At 42.6% G+C, this 22267-nt stretch overlaps 1 protein-coding gene across 3 annotated transcripts in view; it reads right to left on the bottom strand.

The window, feature by feature from the left end:
- The window catches only part of BICDL1 (BICD family like cargo adaptor 1), an 83885-nt gene that overhangs the window by 16533 nt on the left and 45085 nt on the right, over nt 1-22267 (bottom strand). For 2 of the 3 annotated variants that reach the window (XR_012914254.1, XM_012756485.2), the window contains exons 3-7: nt 12575-12691; nt 9507-9653; nt 3462-3641; nt 2557-2775; nt 1356-1499 (exon numbers count right to left, since the gene is read on the bottom strand). Coding sequence is in view for 2 of the 3 variants with exons in the window: in XM_012756485.2 (XP_012611939.1) it covers nt 1356-1499; nt 2557-2775; nt 3462-3641; nt 9507-9653; nt 12575-12691 (807 nt within the window). In the remaining variant the exon portion in view is untranslated. The remainder of the gene's footprint in view (nt 1-1355; nt 1500-2556; nt 2776-3461; nt 3642-9506; nt 9654-12574; nt 12692-22267) is intronic. The other variant, XM_012756488.2, reaches the window with a different exon arrangement.

The raw sequence follows: 22267 nt of genomic DNA, 5'->3' as shown, positions 1-22267 counted from the left end.
TTATTTATTTTTTTTTTTGGAGACAGAGTCTCGCTTTGTTGCCCAGGCTAGAGTGAGTGCCGTGGCGTCAGCCTAGCTCACAGCAACCTCCTGGGCTCGAGTGATCCTTCTGCCTCAGCCTCCCAAGTAGCTGGGACTACAGGCATGCACCACCATGCCCGGCTAATTTTTTATATATATATCAGTTGGCCAATTAATTTCTTTCTATTTATAGTAGAGACGGGGTCTCGCTCTTGCTCAGGCTGGTTTCGAACTCCTGACCTTGAGCAATCCGCCCGCCTCGGCCTCCCAAGAGCTAGGATTACAGGCGTGAGCCACAGCGCCCGGCCAGGACCTGAGGTTTTAGGCAGGAGAACATGTCTGGCTGCTCAAGCTCACTCCCCAGGGTTCAGCTAGGAGCAAACCCCAACTTTAAACAGTGTCTTTCTGTCCTTGTTATCTGGTTACAGAAAAAGAGCACAGTGATGGCTGTATGTGAGTATCTCAATATTTTCCAAGAAAACAGTATTAGAAACACTAATAGGATGATACAAAAAAGACAGGAGTTTCTTTCTATAAAGGCATTTTAAATGTAAGCAATACTGACTGAGTGATGGCCAGGCTTCAATTCTATCTCACAGAAATCTCATGCAGCAGGAAGGGATGAAAAACTTTGGACAAAGAAGGGAAGGCACAGGGTTTAGGTGCTACTTGTCTGGTGTTCCTCCAGCTCCTACCCTACTCCAAAGGAGGACGGAACCTCTACACATGACTACAGTCTAAAGGAAGGGCATTTATCTCCTAGGATAGGTTTTAGAAGCTCCTAGCTTGGGGCTGCTCCTAAGTCCTTTAAAATTTTTCAGATCAGAATATAAATGTCCTCAAGAGAGATGAAATCACGATCCAATAGGAAAGTAACAATGAGGGTAGCAGGAAGTTCTTCCAAAGCTGAAAAGCAGGCTGACAGAGGCGATAGCACTTAAAAATAGTTCTGTAAAGATCAATTGTTCCGTGGTTTGCAAACTTCCTTGCCCAGAAGCTGCTGGAAAAACAGCCCGAGAGCTGTGGCACTTTAAACTGTCAGAATCCACCAGTCAGACTAACTTCTGGCTCTGTGGAAGGCAGTGTGTCACTGGAGGAAATCAAGGACCAGCTATTCTTATCCCTGCCAATTTTACTTTGGCCTAAACTGCAGGACTGGTTTCTTTTCTTGAAGACATCCAGCTTACCTCAGCTTCAGGTCACAGTTGCCTGAAGATGCGATGGGGAGAGGCACTTCCCAGATAGAAGCGGGAGAGAAATAAATGCACAAGGGTCCCGAGAGTGACGAGGAATACATGCACACCCCCGCGCTGACTGGAGACGGGGGTGCTCACCTGACTGTGGAGTTGCTGCAGCTCTTCTAGGCTTTGCCTCAGTTTACCCCTCTCTCCCTCCATGAGCTCCCTTAGTGCTCTCGAGTCCTCACTGGTCTGCCTTATCTGTTCTTCTAACGAGTCATCGTCAAGTCTCCGGGAGCTCTGACAGCAAGAGAGAGAGAGAGACAGCCAGAGATGGTGAGGGTGTACAGAGACAGGGGAGAGACCATTAGTGGGGGAGAAGGGAGAGATGGTGAAACAGAGACAGACAGTAGGGGTGATGGGGGAGGGAGAGAGGGAAGGCAGGGAGGGAGAGAGGGAAGGAGAGGAGAGACAAGTGGGGAAGAAAGAAGGGCTGAGGAAGAGAATGCTCTTGCTCAGTTTCTGCACATAATAGCTAGATGTTCATTTTTATTTCAGGCTTCAGGGGAAGGAAGCCGTGTGGTGCGAACAGCACAGCACACTCTGACAGTGCCCTTCTCTCTCGGTCACCTGGCCTTCTCTACAACACATCCCACAGATCAACACAGCGAGGTCAGATGGAAGCAGCACTGTTCATCTTACTTCATCCAGCACAGGTAGGAAGATACATCTACTCTGTGGGAGGATGAAACACAAAGACAAATAACAGCCTGAGAGCTGGGAGTGCGAGTGGAGGGAAGGCAGGGAGAAATCTGCAGTGACGCTGGGAGAAAGCCGGCCTGCCTAGGACGCCCACGGGAACATCCCTGTCCTCCACAGGTGGGCCACATCTGCAATTCTAAAGGGCCTTGGAGTTGGATCTTCCCAACTTTCTATGCTTACTTATTAACTTTAGATCTTTTAAGTTTACCTACTCATAGCTAACCCCAGCAATAGGATCGAAGGGCGACAGAATAGTAACTTGCAGTTTTTACCTAGATACAAACTTCTACATTCAACGTTTCCAAGGAAAGCCCTTAAACTTGAGGCCAACATTGTCTGTACATCACTGTCTGGACAAAAAGCTCCACGTGTGCTGGGTATCTGCAGGAAGCCGACTTTGGAGCCTTCCCTGCCCTGACACTCAGTCCCTCTGCTTGATTGCCAGGAGTCAGTGCTCTCAAACAGTAAGGGCTCAGAAGACATTCTTGCAGATATTTTATAGGGTTCCACGGTTAACCTCACCTTCTGCACTAGGTTCCAGTCTCCCACTAGCCAGAGCCCGTGGGGTCAGGACCTTCTCAGACTGGCCTCTTACCGTGGGCTCCATGCCGTCCACAATGCTCTGTATTAGTCTCTTGAGCTCGTTGAGGGCAGTGCGCAAGCTGCCGGCTGGCACATCCTTGGCGGATGAAGTTTCTGAAGATTCGTCCATTGAGGAGTCCGTGGAGACAGCGGAGTCGGCACTGTCGTTCCCTCGAAGGTGTGAGCAGAGATAGCGAACCTGGCAGTAGGCTTCCCAGAGCTGCAGTCTCAGCTGTTCCACAGAGAATTATTCTTGATTATGGACTCTAAGAAGACTGCCACCTGGCCATCTTCTAGTACCTTAACCCAAAATGCTGATACACGAGACATCAGTTCTAGGAGAAACTTCTAGTGCTCTGTTTTTTTAGATTGTCTGTTCCAAGAAATAATGGTATCTATTTTGGGTCCAGCCCATCTACACAGACACCCAGTTCTTATGTCCCTGCTCTCTAGCTTTTCCCATTTGCCACAGAAAGCACTTCTTTATATAATTATCAATAACTTTGGTGGGAGTCAGGGAATGGTCAGGGGGAATGAGTGGTTCTGGGTATTAAGAAAAGTGGGAAGAGAAGCCATTTAGGAGGAAAGAATGGATTTTGAATATTCTAGAACACTGCCAAAAAGCATTTCCTAAGAGGCACTGGGGAGACAGTGAGTGGGACTTGGCTCTACCTCAGATACCTCTGTCCACTGGCAGTTCTGCTCAATGCCTTGATGGGCAAGGTAGGTGGAAAATGGAGGGCCAGGGACACGCCTCGGTCAGGGCCTGCTTCGTGACACTCCAGCCAGCAGGCCAAGGAACTGGCACAGGCACAGAGCCACAGTCCCCGCCAGGCTGGCAGCTGAGTGCTAGGGAGGATAATGGGTCCTGTGCACCCCCAGGCAGCCGTGCTTGCCGGGTGACAGGGAGGTCAGCACCTGTTCTCTCTCTTGCTCCAGCTCCTCGGCCTCCATGCTCTGCTCGATCTCTGACAGGAGAGATGTGCTGGTGGCGGCAGAGCTCTGCAGACTCCTCTCCTCCGTGAGTTCTTCCACCTTCACCTGCAGCTGTCGGTAGGAGAGACGCACCTCCTGGAGCTCCAGCTGGCTTTGGTGCAGCTTTCAAAGAGAGAGCAAATGATAGTGAGGCTTGCCAAAAACCAAAACCAAGACAAACTGACCCCGAACCTGATCACACTTCTAGATCCAACCATCAGTTTATAGAAAAATATGGAGGAGAGAGGAGCATTTTAGACAACATTAGGGGATGCAATCAGTGAAATCCAGATCTGGGAAATTCTGCGGGACAAATGCCTCTATTTCTCCCACAAACAAATTTCAAGAGGAAAAAAAATAAAGATAAAGGAGGCACATAGAGATTAAAAAAGACTTAAGAAATATATCAACCAACTGCAATGTATAGGCCTATCTTAATGTATATATTGACAAAGCACGTGAAAAAATTATGACATTTATAAGACACTGAAAATTTGAACACTCACTGAGTATTTGATGACATTAAAGAAATATTGCTAAATTTTTCAGGTGTATAGTACTAGGTGACTGGGTGCCATGGCTCATGCCTGTGGTCTCAGCTCCACAGGAGGCTGAGGCAGGAGGATAGCTTGAACTTGTGAGTTGGAGGTACAGTGAGCTATGATCACATCATTGCACCCTAGCCTGGTGACAGAGTGAGACACTGTCTAACATTTTTTAAAGTTCTTGTCTTTTAGAGGTAATACTTTTATTTATAGGTAAACTTATTAAAATTCTCAGATTTATTCCAAAATCATATTAATATGTGAGAAGAAGAAATGGATGTTATGAAAATGGGGCAGGATTGGTGGGCAATGGGCACAGGGGGTTTTGTCACACTATTTTACTGTGGGGTCTGTTTGAAACCCTCCATAATAAAAAATTACACACGCAGGCACACAAAGTGAGATACCATTATACTCTCACCAAGATGGCTAACACAAATAACTAAAAAAAAATTATATCAAGTGTTGATAAGATGTGGAACAACTAGAACTTTTACTGCTGGCAGAAGTGGAAAAATGTACAAACACTTTGGAAAACTATTTGGTAGTCTCTAATAAAGTTAAATATACACTTATCCTATGATCCAGCAATTTCACGCTTAGGTATAGATACAACAAAAATGAAACCTGAACAAAAGACATACATAAGATGTTCCTAATAGCCACAAATGGGAAACAATCCAAATGCAAAGAAAAATAGAACATATAAATCAATTGTGGTATATTCACGTTGGAATACTACATAATGAAAAAAAAGAATATACTGCTACTACATGCCACAACATGGATGAATTTCATAGACACAATGTAGAGCAAAAGCCAGACACAAAAGGGATATAATGTATGCTTCTATTTATAAAAAGTTCCCAAACTTCATTGAGACAGAAAAAAGTTGGAATAGAGGTTTGTTTTTGAGGATGTGGCAGGGTATTCCCCATGGGGTGCTGCCCCTGTATCTTGGTCTGTATCTTGATCTGGATGGTGGTTTCATAGGTGTATGCATCTGTAAAAATTCATGGGTTGTCCACTTAAGATTTGTGTGCTTTGCTATACGTATATTATTATTTTCACGAAAAAAATTAAAGGGAAAAAAGGTATCTTGGAAAGGAGCTGGGAGTGGAATTCGGGTAGTAAATACCAAGTGTTTCCTCACCCACCTAAACATTTAAAGGAAAGGTCCTATGGCTAGCGCCTCGTGTCCCACATCAGGCAGCTGAGCCAGTGAAAAGTGACTTTCCCAAAACCCCTGGGAAGCAGAACTGGACTCATGACTCCCAGTCCAGGACCCTTTCCACTCTCCACACACCTTATTTGTCTCAGATGAAATGTCAACCTATTTTAAAGATCTCTGAACAGGAAGTCCCACAGTTAAAGTTCTCATTCTCAGTGGCAGAAATGTACATATTTTTTGCCATGTCTAATCTTAGTCCTTCATCCCGTGTGTTGTTTGTTCTTTCTCAGTCTTTTCCAAACACTGGAAAGAGCTAATTACTTGGAGACATTCCTTTTTAATAGTTTCTCAAATAGCCTCTATTCTGCAAGCCAAATATTATATACCCTTTAGACTTTTCCTGTAGACTCTCTCTCTTGATTTTTAGTAATCTCAGAGATTTTCATATAAGTCTCCATTTTTAGAGTTGGCAGGGCCACAGAGATCAGTGAGTCCAACCAACTCAGGATAAAACTGAGAGGGAGTGATGCCTGTGGTAGAGAAGAGATAGCAATGAAGGGATCAGGACTTGTGGGCAGGGCTCCTTCCCTCTCTATTTCACCCCCATCCACATTATCTACAGCCCCTTCCATGTGGAGTCCACAACAGTACAGCACTCTCTGGGAAGGTCACTACTGCCAAATATAAGGGGATGCCTCAAGCATGACTGCTAGATGCTATCCTCTTATCTGTGCACCCCATCACTAATTTGCTTGTAACACAGCAGACTCTAATTGCAGAACTGCCATTAGTTTGCTAGCCGCTAGGCACATGGCCACATGCCACATGCACAGGAGCGTTATTTCCTACTTTTCGTGTTTGTGTACTGTACCCTCCCACCCTTTGAAAGATTTCTCGGGGGCAGGTACGGGAAGAACTTCCTGGGATTTAAATTTAACTAAGTTATTCTTTTATAAAATATTATTTGTGGAGTCACTTCCGTTATATTAAAAGGAGAATGGACACTGCACTGGTATTTCCAGACTCCTGGCCAAGTCAGCTTGTGGCTCCTGCAGAGAGGCAGGCTGTGGGGTGGCTGGCAGCAGCTCAGAGCTCTACAGTTCTCAGGAAGGAAGCGAGCTGCTTTGCAGAGCCTACAGCCAATCCTTTAGGTGCCCTGGGAGCCTCACCTTCACCGTGCAGTACCAGGAAATGGTTGGCTAACGGTTCCGGTAATCTGGAACAGCCCTAACTAGGAAGGGTTTGGAGCCTGGTTGCTCAGAGAATAAAAAAGGAATTGGCAAGCCTGCTCTGCATGGTTCCAGGGATCAGCAATACCTGTGGACCCAGTGGGAATTCCTCCAGGCCCAGTTTTGAGAAAACTCAGAAAGAAAAAAATCAGGCTTACAAAAAAAAAAAAAAAAAAAAGACATTCCTAAGAAGCATTTGGCACAATTACAAACAGTATATTAAACTGACAAAATGCTTCACAATTATTTTCCAGACAACTCCACACACATCTCAGCAGGAGAAGTTCAGCACAGACAAGTACGAGTTCTTATGCACTGGACAAAATTAGTTCAATTACTCATGCACACTCAAAGGTGCTTAATTAATTATAACAGCAAGAGAACAAAGGACCAGAAGAGGTCTGTGCTCTGGTCAATAACTAATTCACCAACTGGAACTAGACACAGAAAAGCCAAATCAAACAAAGGAAGAGTATATGAAATGAAGAACCCTCTAAAATAACAAACACCATCCTTTACATAACAAAGACGACACTAAGCATATTTACATGTATGAATAAGAATGATACTAAATGCTTTGTGTCATGCAAACTTGTATAGAATACTAAGTTTAAGCTCACAATACTCATGTGAGCAGAAGTTGGGGTGCTCTCTTCATTTCAGGGATCTCAGGGAACTAAGACTGTGAGATGGTAAGTGATTTGCCTAATGGGACATGATCAGCATCAGAGCAAGGTCTAGACTCCAGGTCACTGCTTCCTAGGTCACCCCACAGTGAGTGAGGCCTGTGCTCTGCTGATGAAATCTTCCCACTTGCTGGGACTAGGCCTTGCACACATCTGTAAGATACACAGCTGGGTCTGAAACAAGGCAGGTAAGTGACCCTTAGAGGAACAAATCGATTTCCTTTATTGGGTATTAAGACTTCAGCAAAATGCTTGATATATACCAGGTGCTCAACGAATAGTAATTTTTATCTCGATTCTCAGGCCTGAAAAAAAATCAGAGTCAGATTTGATGAGTGGTTTAAAAATCTATTTTTGACAGCAGGAATTTTATTTCTGTATCAATACAGGCCATTTCAGGAACCTAAGGGCTTTCTGGAGAACACTGGTAATTAGTGGCAACCTAAGGGGAGTTTCACATGAACAGAAGGAACACAATTACAAATAGATAGGAAAGATGAGAATTCAGCCCATAAATGTAGATTTTCCAAATGAAAGAACTGCCTGGCTTGCTGCACATCCTCATGTCCTCACCAACAGCCTCTTGTTGGTGAAGAAGTCCAACTGGGAGACAATGGACGTGCAGATGGGAGGACGGCACGAGGCGTGACCCAGGGCTCTTGCTCCCGAGGGTTGTGCAGCCCATGGTGCTGGTCAGGCAGCAAGAGTCCACCAGGCCCAGATCTTACCCCCCATCCCAGGTCCCCAATTCATGATTTGAAATAAAGACTGAAATAAAGAATGAAAGTTTTTTTCAGGCAAGGTCCGTTTTTCTATTTCTCTGTACTTCTTTTTCTTCTCCTTGCCACACTCTTATCTCAGCAACCCTGAGGAGAGCGTCTGATGGGGTCATAAACGCTGGCCATACACTGACTTTCAGAAGCAAGTGATACACAAGAAGTTATCATCCAGAATGGGTAAAGCAGGTAGGAGGGTCTGGTCTCCATTCTACCAGGGACTTTGGGTAAACAATTAATTTTTTTCTAAGCCTCAGCTTTATAATGAATCTGAAAGTACTCTGTCCCCTGCAGAGTAGGATACAAATGTTCACTGCTATTACCATCAACCTTGAAAAATAAGCAAACTCCCTTCCATTTTGAAAACTGCTATGAAGCTTTAGCAAGCACCATTTCCTCCCATCGAAATACTAACCAGGCCCAACCCTGCTTAGCTTCCGAGATCAGATGCTCGGAGAGACCATTTTCTATTCAACATTTACTGAGGCCCTACTATATGAAATGTTACCAGGTGATGGTACCAAAAACATGGGAGAAAAGCTGTTAATTTTCCCTCAAAAAGGTTCATCACTCAGATGTCAGCTTAGCTGATGGTCTCGGCGACAAGTGATCTTAGCCTAAGATGCAGTTTCCCTGTCCTCACCCCAGGGTTTTCATATTGCCTCCCTATGAGCCCAGTGGGATCTTCTGCAGCCTGGTCTTTGGGCAGGGACCCACTTGGTGCTCAAGCATACCTGGCCAACCACTTCTGCACAAATGTCACTGGTGCCATCTAACACACTCCTGTCATGCTCAGAGGGCCCAGAGGGAAGTGGTGTACTCCTAATCTCTGTCCCCAGATCCTCCTAGGCCAGACGAGCAAAGGATCTTGGTAGCAGATGCGGCACTCTATTTTGGTGGTGGTGGTGGGGGGGGCTGTTGTGATTATTTTTTTGTTTTGGGAGTTGTTTCTTGTCAAGTGTGAGCTGGGGCCTGGTGGCAGTTCCCAAATAAAAGACAAATATGGCCATGAAGCAATTTCCTTCAAGAAGGAAAAAACGAGATTAATGAGGCTTATAAAGGGGTCAACCTGTGCTTTTTCTGGCAACTGGCAGAAGCAGGATATAAGTCTTGCTGTGTTCAATGGGCAGCTTCTCGGTTTCTGCTTTGAGCTAGCCAACTAAATCCACTGGCCCAGGAAAGCAGAAGCAGCAGAGACCATTGAGAACCGAGTACAGAGTTACAGGTTCCCTCTGAAATCCTCTAGCAGATTTGATAAATGCTAGGAGGCCAGAATGACAACCCCAGTGTTCCAGCCATGTTAATAGCCCAGAAAGAACTCTGTGAAATGGCTCCAAGGGCCAGTGGCTCAGAACACACTGGAAGAATGACCTGTGGGTAGCAATGCATTTCCTCTAGGCTGAGCCAGAAGGGCCGAGTGACTGACTGCCCAAAGGAATTACAACAGGGCCCACATGGGACCTCAGTGCCACCCACTCCCCACAGACCCCAGCAGTGACGCCGGTCTCCTAGCCCTTTCTAAGCTAAGTTGCTCCTTTTGTCTGGCCCTAGTCCTGCCGGACAGCTTCTCTGGCCCAGTACCTGTAGGTCTTTGTCATGGCCCTGCCTCTCCAGGATCAGCACCCGGTCCTGCAGCTCCTCCACGGTCCCTTGGAGCAGGTCATTTTCCTCTAAGGTGGCACTGAGACGATGCTCCAGCTCCCGTTTCCGATCTGACAGCATCTTGATCTGAAAGGGTGGAGATCCACAGGGGTGGTGTGGAGTTACACCCAGGCTGATGAGTGGGAAGGAGGGACTAGCCCCAAAACACATAGGCATGTGTCTCTCAGTGCTCTGCCCAGGGACTTGGGGCCCCACCTCTAAGACAGAACAGCTGTGAAATCCTAAGCTGAAGAGAAAACCCCTCCTCTCTAGAAGTCTGTCTGGGAAGGGGTAGGAGTTGAGCTTTGAGGAGGCTGGAATGTGAGATGCCAGGCAGAGGGAGGGAAGGCTAGGGCCTGGAAATTCCAGAGATAAGACAGAAAAGGGCCCCACCTTGCCTGCCCTCAGCTTTACCTCAACCCTACAATTTGCAGGGGAAATGGAATCTAACCTGCCGCACTGCTTTTCCTTCTCCAGTTGTGACAGGAGAAAATGCCCAAGAAATCCTTTGGAGCTGCAGTATTTCCAGAGTCTAGGGCTCTCCTCTGCCCTTCCCCCACTGCCAGCCCCTCTGGTACTAGAGGTCACAGCTCAGAGCCGGTGCCCTGAGTTAACGAAGGGCTAGCAGGGCACAGAAAGCAAAGTGGTGCCTGCATCAGCCAGTGTCCCCAGAAGGAGCAGGACAAGGACACAAGTGAACACCGACTTGACTCAAGCTTTTACCTAAGCAAACAATTCGAGAATAGAGGCAAATTCTCCCTTTTGTCCAACAGACTGACATATTTGTACACTGAGTACCTAGTCAGTCTCAAGACACATGAATCTTCTTTTAGGAAGGTCTAATGGCTTCAGTGAGAAAATAGAGGAAAAGAGGAAAGAGATGTCCACTCTTCTCTGGCTGCAAGGTTTGCAGGGTGAGGAGCTGAGCCAGTCTCCCCAAGGCCAGGGACGCTTTGCCCAAGGAACACTGCCCAGCTCAGGGGTTCCAGAGAGCCTTCCAAGTCTTCCCAATTGGTACTGGCTTTGGGGGGAAACTTCTGGAGCCTTGCAGGTCCTCCTATTCATCAGTTCCCTGCTGGACTGATTTCTCAACCAGCTTCTTGCTTGTGAGTATTTTCTAAACATGGTTAAGATGTTCTCCAGGCTCTCTATTCTACCTTGGACACAATTCCTTTATGTTCTTTGCTTGGGTAAGTTTTGGGGATCAACCTTAGCACTTTTCCAGGGTAGATTTTGAAATGACAATCTAACTTGCTTCAGGTCCTCTGAGAGCCACCTTTCCCTTTGCTTTCTGGCTGTTCTCCCTCTGCACACTAGAATTCTGCTCACAGGGCACAGATCTTCTTTGGCCACCAATCAATCAGATAGGATGCCGTCCTGGGCAAATGAGTGCGTGGCCTTTGTCCAGACAGATCAGGTATCTGGCCAGACAAAGAAATATTGTCTCTCAGGTGTGCTCCTGGGTAAGGGACCAATAGAAGCAAGCCCATTTTGTGAATGGGCCCACTATTTCCTGCACTGAAGCAAAGTTACCCATGTGAAGGGAATTCTTACTCCAGTTGATTTTCATTTAAATACCCTCTGACCTGTAAATTTTCCTTCCCATGAATCATCTTTGTTTCCCAAGTTTCAGTCAGTGAAGTAATGAGGTAATATGATTCTGATGTACAACTGATCCTTAAAAAAACTTAAGAGGGATCAGTCAGAGCTGTAAGAAGTAACTTATTTGAAATGATTAATTTCACAGCTTGGCTTTTAAAAGTGGCAGTGTTTACAGATGAAGCAAGGAGTCCAGCATGAGGCTGCCCCGCCCCACCCTACACACCCTGAAACTTGTGACCAAATCAGGCAGTAAACAACCCTGGAAATGACCCTGTCCATAAGGGTCTAGAAAAAGTGACTAGGTGGGGGTAAGAGGAAGACAGGCATCTCAGTGGAGACAGAGCCTGGGAGAGGTAGTTGAATGGCAAGTCATGCACACAAACGGTCACAGACAGGCATGCCAAACCCCACCGGAACAAACTCTACTTACTTCAAGAACCTGCTGCTCAATACCAGTAGGAATTGCAGGGGAAAGAAGGAAGGGAGGGAATGGGAGGCAGGAGAAAAAGAGAAGATATTGACAGACTTTAGGAAAAACATCCTCAGGTCACTTATGAAGCAGGGGAGCAGCCTGTCTGGGTTTCTCTGCCCTGACCACGATGGCTCATTCCTTAACCACAGTGGAAGGTGCACACTCAGTCTGGCCTTAGACTGTTGCTTAAACTTTGACTTAGCCGAAGGGCTGCTATTCATATACTTGGCTAAGGGGTCTTCAAAAGCAGATCAGGTGGAAGCCTTTTTGGGCTGGTGATAAGACCCTTGTACTCTCCATACCTCCTGCAACTAGATTCTCTCTCACAGGATTGTTCCACCAGTGCTACTTGGTTTTTCCCCCTGGCCCACACACAGCCGTAGACCCTGGCTGCCATGTTTTGGCCTCTCCTGTGCGTTCAATAACATTATTACATTCTAGGTACCACACAAGGTGCTTTTCATGTATTTACCCATCCAATCCTTACAAAAATCTATGAAGTGGAAACTTCTGTTTCTCCCATTTTACAGATAAGGATAATAGCAGACCCTATTAAGATAGACTGAACTGAACCTCAACGGAATGGAGAAAGGGAAGATGTTCTTCTCCACCTTCTATTTGGGATTGGGAAGGATTTCTGGGGAGAGATTAAAATATTCAGGAAAATGTAGGCCACTCATGATTTCAACACACTCAGCAGTAACTCTTGAGCAACTTTATTTTTTCAGACAACAGGCTACCCAGAGGAACATGGATCAAATGTTCCCCATTTAGTTTCCCACAGAAATGTCTTTCTTCAGAGATTTTAGTCCCTTTTATACAGAGCAGGTTTGTTTCCCAGTTCAGAGGGCTCCTTATCCAAAGACCCAGTGCAGTGCCTCCAGTGAGGAAAGCACTCCTGCGCCCTCCTGCACCGCGGCATGGGGAGGCTCACCTCAGCCTGAAGGCTCTCCAGCCTGATGATGTGCTGGTTGGTCGACGAGTTTTTCTCACGGAAGTCTTCTCTGAGGGCGTGGACCTGCATGGAGAGTTGTCTCTCAACTTCTGATGCCTGAAACAGAGGATACCTTCAGAGCCAATTCAGAGATTATACAGAGGAGACCGGTTAAGGGTTTGCCTTTCATTTATCATGCATCTCTTTGCACTTTCCATTCTGTAAGGAGCAGCAGAGGAGATGCTGCCTTCCCACCCAGGATCCATTTGTTCTCTAGCACCAAAAAAAAGACAAACACCCATCCCCACCTCCACCATTAATGATGCTGTCTATGTCCAAGACCACATTACTGACCAGAGGAAACAGGCCCAGCAAATAGTAAGCTCTCATATGTGACTTACCATCATTATTATTTGACTATAGCAGAAGTTTAACAAATTTTTACAAGAAAGAATAAGACTGATATACCTACTGCCTTAGAAATTCCTTTATTTCTCCCATCAGTTTCCTCATCTGGGCACAGGCAAATCATCTGTCTGCACTTCTCACTTCCATTCAACATGGGCACTATATGAAATTCCTGTCATGTCTGTTAAGATTTTTGCTATTCATTCCTCAAGGACATTTTTGCAACTTTTAATTCTTTTGAGAGTGCTGGCTGAGGTGCTTATTTCCCACCCCAATCCACTGGCTCTCTAATGCTAAAACACAGCAAATATCAAAATGCCATTTGGTGTTGCAGGAAAGTCATGGGAGAGCCAGCTCACTTGGTAACACGTGAACTCTAACTCTCCCCTGGAGGGCCCACCCAAACCCCACTCAGGAAAGCCCTGGCCACTGCCCTGCAGAACAAGGAGCCACAGGACAAATTAAGCAACTGCCTCAGTGCTCTCTGGAGGCCAAATGGGGTCAGTAAGCTTTATGGGTTCTAGAGAGAGATCACTGTGTGCTGGACTGGTTAGGAAAGGCTCTCAGAGGAGGTGGGATGGTGATAATGTTGAAATGGTAGGCTAGCTGTTCAATGAGGCTCTCACAGTAATGGTTACACATTCAATAGTTCTTTTTATCTTCAAGTACTATATAATCAATTGTCCATCTTTTTGTTGTTTGTTTCCACAGATTCAACAAATGTTGCCTCACTGGACTATAGAGCCACTTAAGATTCTTAACCTATGGTTCTGTTTTTTAAACAATTACAAAACATAAAACAAAATAAAATCAAGCCACACTCTACTTGATTTTCATTTAAATACCCTCTGACCTTTAAAATTTCCCTCCCATGAATCATTTTTGTTTTCCAAGTTTCATTCGTGAGGCAATGTGATTCTTTTTTTTTTTTTTAATCATGATTATCATCACTATCATCAATATCATCATCTTGTCATGAAAAAGGTGCTTCCCTAGGAACAGAGATCCTGAGAATTCTGGAGCTCTGGGATCCGAGGGGGCTGAGAAAACTCACCCCACACTCCCAGTCCCTGAGGTCAGTGTTGCTAACGAACGATGTCAACTCTGCAAGAGCAATGACAAGATTTTTTTTTTGAACGTCTTATTTTACTTTTTATTTCAGAATATTATGGGGGCACAAATGTTAAGGTTACGTATATTGCCCATGCACCTCCTCCCCCCCTCCTACCCACCTGACACCTGATAAATGTTATTCCTATATGTCCACTTAAGTGTTGATCTGTTAATACCAATTTGCTGGTGAATACATGCGGTGCTTATTTTTCCATTCTTGAGTTACTTCACTTAGTAGAATGGGTTCCAGTTCTACCCAGGAAAATACAAGAGGTGCTGTATCACCATTGTTTCTTAAAGCTGAGTAGTACTCCATGGTATATATATATACACCACATTTTATTAATCCACTCATGTATTGATGGGCACCTGGGTTGTTTCCACACTTTGCGATTGTGAACTGTGCTGCTATAAATATTCAAGTGCAGGTGTCGCATTTGTAGAGTGTCATTTGATCTTTTGGGAATGTGATTTTGATACACAACTGAACCTTTGGAAAAAAACTTAGAAGTTCAGCGCTACAAGAAGTGACTTATTTGAAATGAACAATTTCACAGCTTGGCTTTTAAAAGTAGCAGGGTTAATGGCTGAAGCAAGCAGTCAGCATGAGGCTACCCTACCCTAGCCTACACACCCTGAAACTTGTGACCAAACCAGGCAGTAAATATTCCTGAGAATGTTTCCTCCATATTCTTTTCCTCTATATTCTAAATTTAATTTCAGACACCAGTAGCTTGTTTTAGACTTCTCCAATACTTAGAAACATGTTTGTCACTCACTCTTGTCTAAAAATCATATAAGTAACACTGAGTGCTTATAATGTGCCAAGTACTGTGCTAAATGCTTCTAATACATTATCTCAATTGTTATCCTCAATTTACTAATGAAGGAATAGGCTGAGGAAAGTGAAGGATCTGGCTCAAGAACTAAGTGACAGCATCAGGATGACAAACTTTGGGCTGTTTTACCCTCAAATTAGGACTATAATACTGCCTTCGTGTTTTGAAATAGTTTTTCATATTTCTGTTGCTCACTACCCAAACCAAACTGTATGAGTCCAATTTAGCAAGGCTTTTTTTCTTTCTTTTCTTCTTTTTTAATACTAAGCAATTTCATTTGAGACTTTTGAAATTTCTTCTAATGGAATATAGGGCCCATCTAGAAATCATATGCTGCAGTTTCACTGCCTATACTATATTCAGTTGACTACTGGGGGTTTGAACATATTTAGATTTGCAAAGCACTGGGTAATTCAGGTAGCTGATCTTATTCCTAGCATCACCACTTTGACCTGAATCGCAAGACAACAAAGCCAAAGAAATGCACCGAGGGCTACAAATCTAGCCCAGCTGATATTAGAAATGCTCCTGTAGGCTATCTCCTCTCATAGCAATCTTCCTAGAAACAGAAATTTGTCTCTTCCTACCAGGAAGTTTGACTCCAGAGCCTGAGCTCTTAAGCACCAACTTTCAAATATTTGACTCCTTGGATATGCCCAGGGATGTACTTTTTTTTTTTTTTCAAAGGCTTTTTAAACCTGCTTTTCTCATTTGAATTTCCAATAGCCCTAAGAAGCAAAAATAACTGGCCTCTTCTTGCAGACAAGGAGATAGAGGCTGAGAGTGGGTGGCGCCCCACTGATCTTTGGCCACTACATCACCTTCCATTCAGGGGGTCCATCATTTGCTTATGATGGTGATAGAGGGGATAATCAGAGTTATAAACCTAACATTTGCAAGGAGCTAATGCACCTCTCAAAGTAAATTATCTTCTTTTTCAGAGATGGAATCTGGCTTAGATCTTTAGATTTGACTAACAGAATATTAGCTAATTCTGCACATAAATTAAATAATAACCTTTTAAGTTTATATACAGCTCTAATGTTCTGAATGCTTTCTGGAAGCTAAAAGCTAAATCAGGAAACAAAAAACCAGCCTCAGTTCCATAATAAATTTCAGAGGTTCTTTGAAGCTCCCCAAGTAGTAGAGTTAGCCAGGGTTGGGGACTGCTGTGTCACAGGGCCCTGTCATACATATGGTCCACTTTGGGTTCTGCCCTGAAAATAGCCTGTTAAAGTGACCTGGCCAGCATCATTAAGGTAGTGGGTCAAGCTAAAAAATAGGGAGAAATACAGAAATATTTGGCAGCCAACTCTTTTTGTTTTGCTTTCAGGTGGCTCTTCACAATTATTCGGTAGTCAGCAGATGCCCAGGAGCCATTCCTTTCTTGGAGAAATAAAGTTTCCTACTTCTAGGTTTGGGACAGAGTCATGGCCCTGTGATCTTTTCTAGTGGTGGTGGTTGGGGATGAAATTAGGACAATTCATTCATATAGTAGAAAATGACAGCCATGAGCCTTATAGTTCTACTTCTCAAAATGATGATTGTTGGCTATTGTGCCTGACTAAGCAGCTAACAACGGTTGTGGCAACAAATAACACCTGTACGCAACTGTATTAACTCCCCTTAGAGGCAGAAAAAAAAAAGAAGAAAATTAATTTAAAAAAACAAAAAACAAATAAAACCTGTAGTCACAGGTGAATCTAAAACAGATGGCAAGAATTTCAGATATTTGTTTTCTTTTTAAACTCATTTTTCTTTATAATAAAAGAAATTTTAAAAAGAGAACTGAGGAATTAAAATGAAAGTTAAAATCTCCATTTACCCTGTCATTAGTGCCATTCTCCAGAAGTAATCACTATTAGAGATCTTTCTTATTACCCCTTCTAAAAATTTTTTATTCATACTTATGTGTCTAAAACATTATCCAAAAACTTGCCTTTCTCTAGTGTGCCAGTCAGTGTGTTAAAGCTGAGAATACTGAGGGTAAGTCACGTCCCTACGGTCAGACTGCTGTTGGTGAGTGCCGGACTTGGGATTCCCCCCAGATCTGCCACCTCTAAGACTAAGTCTAGACTAAGTCTCCTCTTAGTCTCAACACCATAGTGCCCCTCTCCCCTTCCTCTGCCTCAAAATGCTTATTAGAATGAAAGTGACATTAGGGTAACAACCTTGAGTTTATTCTAATTTAGGACAAAGGGTGATTTTAAAACATTGGTACTTTACTATGGTTGAAAACTGTGCTTTAGGACAACACTTTAAAAAGAAAATTTTAAAATTTAAATATAACAAAACCTCATCATGGAATATACTAGCATTTAATTTTTCCCCCAATCTTTCTACGTATGTGTTTCTACACAATTAGTTATGATCACACTGTTCGTGTAGACTTTCTTTTTTCACTTAGCAATGTATCAAAAGTATTTCCATATTATTACTCTTCTTAATCATCACTTTATATGAATGTGTCATATTCTACCAGGTATTTCCTTTACCACTCCCCTATTGTTAGGCATCTGGGATTTCCCCATGTTTTGCAATTATGATGCATTGATGAAAACATGTCACTGGGGTGGTGGTGGTAGAACTAACCTGAGTAGAAGTGCACTGGACAACTCTGCTGTGTCAGAAAGGTAGATAAATAAACTTTAGGAAAAAAACCCACATCAGTTTGAACCCCAAATGGGTTTTTGGTTAGCCTTTGTTCAACTGGAAAATCCAATTAACCAATGTGTGTATTTCCTGATTTTCAAGGTTTTACTGTTTAAAAACTTTCACATTTGATAATGGGTGCCATAAGCCTACTAGTAACATATTACAGGATAAGATTCCTCCTTTCTACTCTCTTATTTATAGTAATAAAAATGATAGGCATCTACTGGATGATCAACAAATGCAAAAAATGTTAAAATAGTTTTCTGTTCTCACTATGCTTGTATGTTAATTCTCCCCAAAAGCCTTTCAAAAAATAAAGCTCATGTATTTGTCATGTATTTATATTTTCCTTAATGTTTAAAGACAATGAGATTTCCACTAATAGCTTTCCAAAGAAAAGGCTTCATTTCAGGTAATATGGTGGGCTAGGTTATCTGGATTAGCCCTCCTACTGAAAAATGCTAGATAAAGAGAATAGACTTCTAATAGAGCCATGGTAATGTTTCACATATGCTAATACTTTTGAGAGACAAAGAGGGAGAAAATAGAAATGTCAGTATATTTCCATAAGTTTAAACTGCAATTCCAGGAAGGATAGAGTAAACGGGACAGAGGCAATATTTGACAGATAATGATGGCTGGTAATTTCCTAACCAATGAAAGATACCAATTCACAAATTCAAGAAGCCCAATGAACCTAAAACAGAATAAATAAAAAGAAATCCATACCTAAATATATCATAAAGAAACTGCGTAACACCAAAGACTGAGAGATGATCTTGAAAAGCAGATACAAGGAAAAAAGACAGATTACCTTTCCAAAGAAAAGACTTGGTTCGCCTAATACCCACCAATAGGGCCCATATTAGCAGATCTCTTTAAAATAAAGATATATAATAACGAAAATATGAAAAGAGATTTTCTTGCTGAAATCTTCCAATGATTCCCTGTTACCAACAGGCAGAAAAGGCCTTCCAAAGCCAGTCCCCTGCCAACCTTCCATCTCCTATAACTCTGTCCCCTTTAACCCTGTTCTCTTTCTCTAGATATGCTTCCTCCCAATTTTTCACAAGATTAACTATTCCTTGTCTTTCTAGACTTAGCTGTAGCATCACCTTGTCATGGAAGCGCTCTATGCTCCTAGACTTCCCAGAGTGCTTCTCCTTTGGGTTCTCATAGCAGCCTGGGCACAAACTCTAGCAGACCACATACTACATTTTATTACACTTACCTGCTTATGAATCCTCCCCTCCTTTACCTTATTTTAAGCTTTTTAAGAAGACTGTGTCTGATTCATTGTTGTATTTCCAGTAGCTAGCACAGTGCCTGGCCTATGGTATATACCCAAGAAATGTCTGAACTGAACTAGATAAAGAACTTTCAAGGCTTACTGATACTGTCCTTGAGAAATTGAAATATCTAAATGTATAGTAGGTAACTACAGAATGAAAACAAAATAAGAAAAAAAAATCTTCAAGGAACTAGAGGAGACATACAGACCCCAAATTTAAAATAAATGTCAAGGCCAGGTGCGGTGGCTCACGGCTGTAATCCTAGCACTCTGGGAGGCCGAGGCAGGCGGATTGCTCAAGGTCAGGAGTTCAAAACCAGCCTGAACAAGAGCGAGACCCCGTCTCTGCTATAAATACAAAGAAATTAATTGGCCAACTAATATATATAGAGAAAATTAGCCAGGCATGATGGCATATGCCTTTAGTCCCAGCTACTCAGGAGGCTGAGGCAGCAGGATTGCTCGAGTCCAGGAGTTTGAGATTGCTGTGAGCTAGGCTGATGCCACGGCACTCACTCTAGCCTGGGCAACGAAACAAGACTCTGTCTCAAAAATAAAATAAAATAAAATAAAAGTCAAAAAGAATCATGAGCCTTTTCTGTATGGTCAGATTTATCCTAGGTACTGGGGATACAATAGTAAAGATGACAGATCTGGTCCCCATTTTAGACTCCAAGAATGTCAGAGCTGGATCTTACTGAAAAAAAAAAAAAGTGTTATTTGAACTCCTTCATTACACAGACGAGGAAACTGAGGCCCTGAAGGGATGCCCTTATTCACACACGAGTAAAGGATAAACAAATGAAATGTCAATTTAGGGAGAAAGACAGGGACAGATGGGAAAGCAAATCACAGGCAACAAGGACCTTAACAGCAATACAGAGAAAGAATAAAGAAAGACAAGAAAATAAAACAAAATTTAGGCTTAGCAGAGCCCTGATGTTTGCAAATACGTATTTAGAGGAAAGTATTTCCTTTTTCTGGTCTCTTATCCTAGGTTTCAACTAGTTTGAAATTTATTTTAAGAATTATTTTAATCTCCCCTCTGTTAAACTTTGAGTGCTAACATTCGGGACATCATTTAGCACATCATTGGTACTGAATACATCTTTGGAGAATGAATGGTTTCTGTTTTTTTATTAGAAAGTCAATTTTCCTTTCAAGTTCTATGTTCATTTTATAATATAGAGCATTCTCTATAGACCTCACAAAGCACTACTTTACTACCAAAAACATAGAAATAAATACTTAACAATTCATTCAAGTGAAAAATTTGAGATTTTAACAAAATGAAACTTCATATTGCTCAAGCCTTTCATTTTATTTCAGAGTTTAATGAGAATCTGTTTTTTGAACAACCCAAAGTTTGAAGCCTGTGAATGCAGACATTTGCCTATCTAACCCATGTTGAGTTACTGGGTTCTCACACGTTTATGCCATTACATCATAATAATCATGGCTGTGGACATTTGCTCTACTACTTTACTAATACTACCTTAGTTCAGATATATGATACACACAGATGAAACTCATGCTTTACCCAAGAGTTATGTGCAAGGATATTCACTGAAGCATTAATTTTAATGGCAAAAATTGGAGGCAACCTAAATGTTTACTGTTAGCAGACTGGATTAAAAACATTACATACCAGCATATCAGTGCAACAGAATGCTATTCACATCTACCCCCATTAACATGGAAAGATTTCAACAATGTTTGTAAAGTAAAAAAATAAAAAAAGCATATTTGATCCCATTTATATAAACTTACGTGTACATATTTATGTGTACACATACAGAAAAGAATGATTGGGGCCAGGCATGGTAGCTCATGCCTGCAATCTGGTGCTTTGAGAGGTCAAGGTAGGAGTACTGCTTGATCCCAAGAGTTTGAGGTCATAGTGAACTAAAATTGCGCCATTGAACTCTAGCCTGGGTGACAGAACGAGATTCTCTCTTTAAAATAAAAAAAAAATAGGCAGGGGGTGGTGGCTCATGCCTGTAATCCTAGCACTCTGGGAGGCCGAGGTGGGCAGATCGCTCAAGATCAGGAGTTTGAAACCAGCCTGAGCAAGAGTAAGACCCTGTCTCTATTAAAAATAGAAAGAAATTAATTGGCCAACTAAAAATATACAGAAAAAATTAGCCGGGCATGGTGGCGTGTGCCTCTAGTCCTAGCTACTCGGGAGGCTGAGGCAGAAGGATCGCTTGAGCCCAGGAGCTTGAGGTTGCTGTGAGCTAGGCTGATGCCAGGGCACTCTAGCCCGGGCAACAGAGTGAGAGAGACCCTGTCTAAAACTAAATAAATAAAATAAAATAGGATGCTTTGAAGGCTGTTCATCAAAATGTTATCTGTATTACCTCTGAGGGATGAGATTCCTAGGAATTTTTACTTTGGAAAAATTACTCTTTTGTAATATTTGAATATTCTACAGAAGTAGGTATTATGCCAGGCATGTGGCTCATGCCTATAATCTCAGCCACTTAGGAGGCTGTGGCAGGAGGACTGCTTGAGCCCAGGAATTTGAGGCTGCAGTGAGCTATGATCGCACCTATAAATAGCCACTGCACTCCAGCCTGGACAATATAGCAAGACCCACGTCTCTTAAAAAAAAAAGTAAATTCATAAATATCAACCTAGGGAGAAAGGTGAAGGGAAAAAAATGTGTTACTGAGGCCAGGAGTTTGAGACCAGTCAAGGTAAAATAATGAGACCCCTTTGCTGTACAAAAAAACAAACAAACAAAAAAAGTGTTGTTAACATGAAACAAAGATCAGGGATTTCGTAATAACAAGGCTGGGAATGGTGATACAATAATCACAACAAACTGCAGAAGGCCTAAGCTTAGAAAAATTAAGAGAGGAAAAGTAATTTGCTTAAAAAAAAAAAGAACCTTCAATTTTGAAAATATACAAAGTTTCATGTCCCTGTTAAGAGATATAAAGTACAAGACACAATCTTCATCCTTAAGTAGCTGAAAAACATGAGATTAACACTCATGAAGCAGCCAATATACTGTACAGAATATTTGTATAAACTGGCAGGTGGTATGAGAAGTACACAAATAATTCAATCCAAAATGTGGTAACTGTCTTAAGAAAAGGAAGAACAAAGTACATAGCTCTGTGGCCTTGAGAAAACTAACCACTCTATACCTCAGTTTCCTCATCTGAAAGATGGTGATCAAAAGATCTACCTTTCAAGTTATACTAGCATTAAAATGTAACAATGTATATAAAATGTTTATTTAGCCCAGATTAAATATGTAATACATTATCACTGTTATAATGACTTATGATAAAGTGAAAACTCCAAATATAATACTGGCTTTCACTCAAAAGAGAACATTCAATTTGACAGTTGAAACCTCAAAGAGCATCTGGTTCA

Source organism: Microcebus murinus, chromosome 22 (genome assembly GCF_040939455.1).
Source record: "Microcebus murinus isolate Inina chromosome 22, M.murinus_Inina_mat1.0, whole genome shotgun sequence".
Taxonomy (NCBI): Eukaryota; Metazoa; Chordata; class Mammalia; order Primates; family Cheirogaleidae; genus Microcebus; species Microcebus murinus.
The sequence above is the reverse complement of the archived record's forward strand: the minus strand, read 5'-3'. Positions and strand labels throughout refer to the sequence as shown.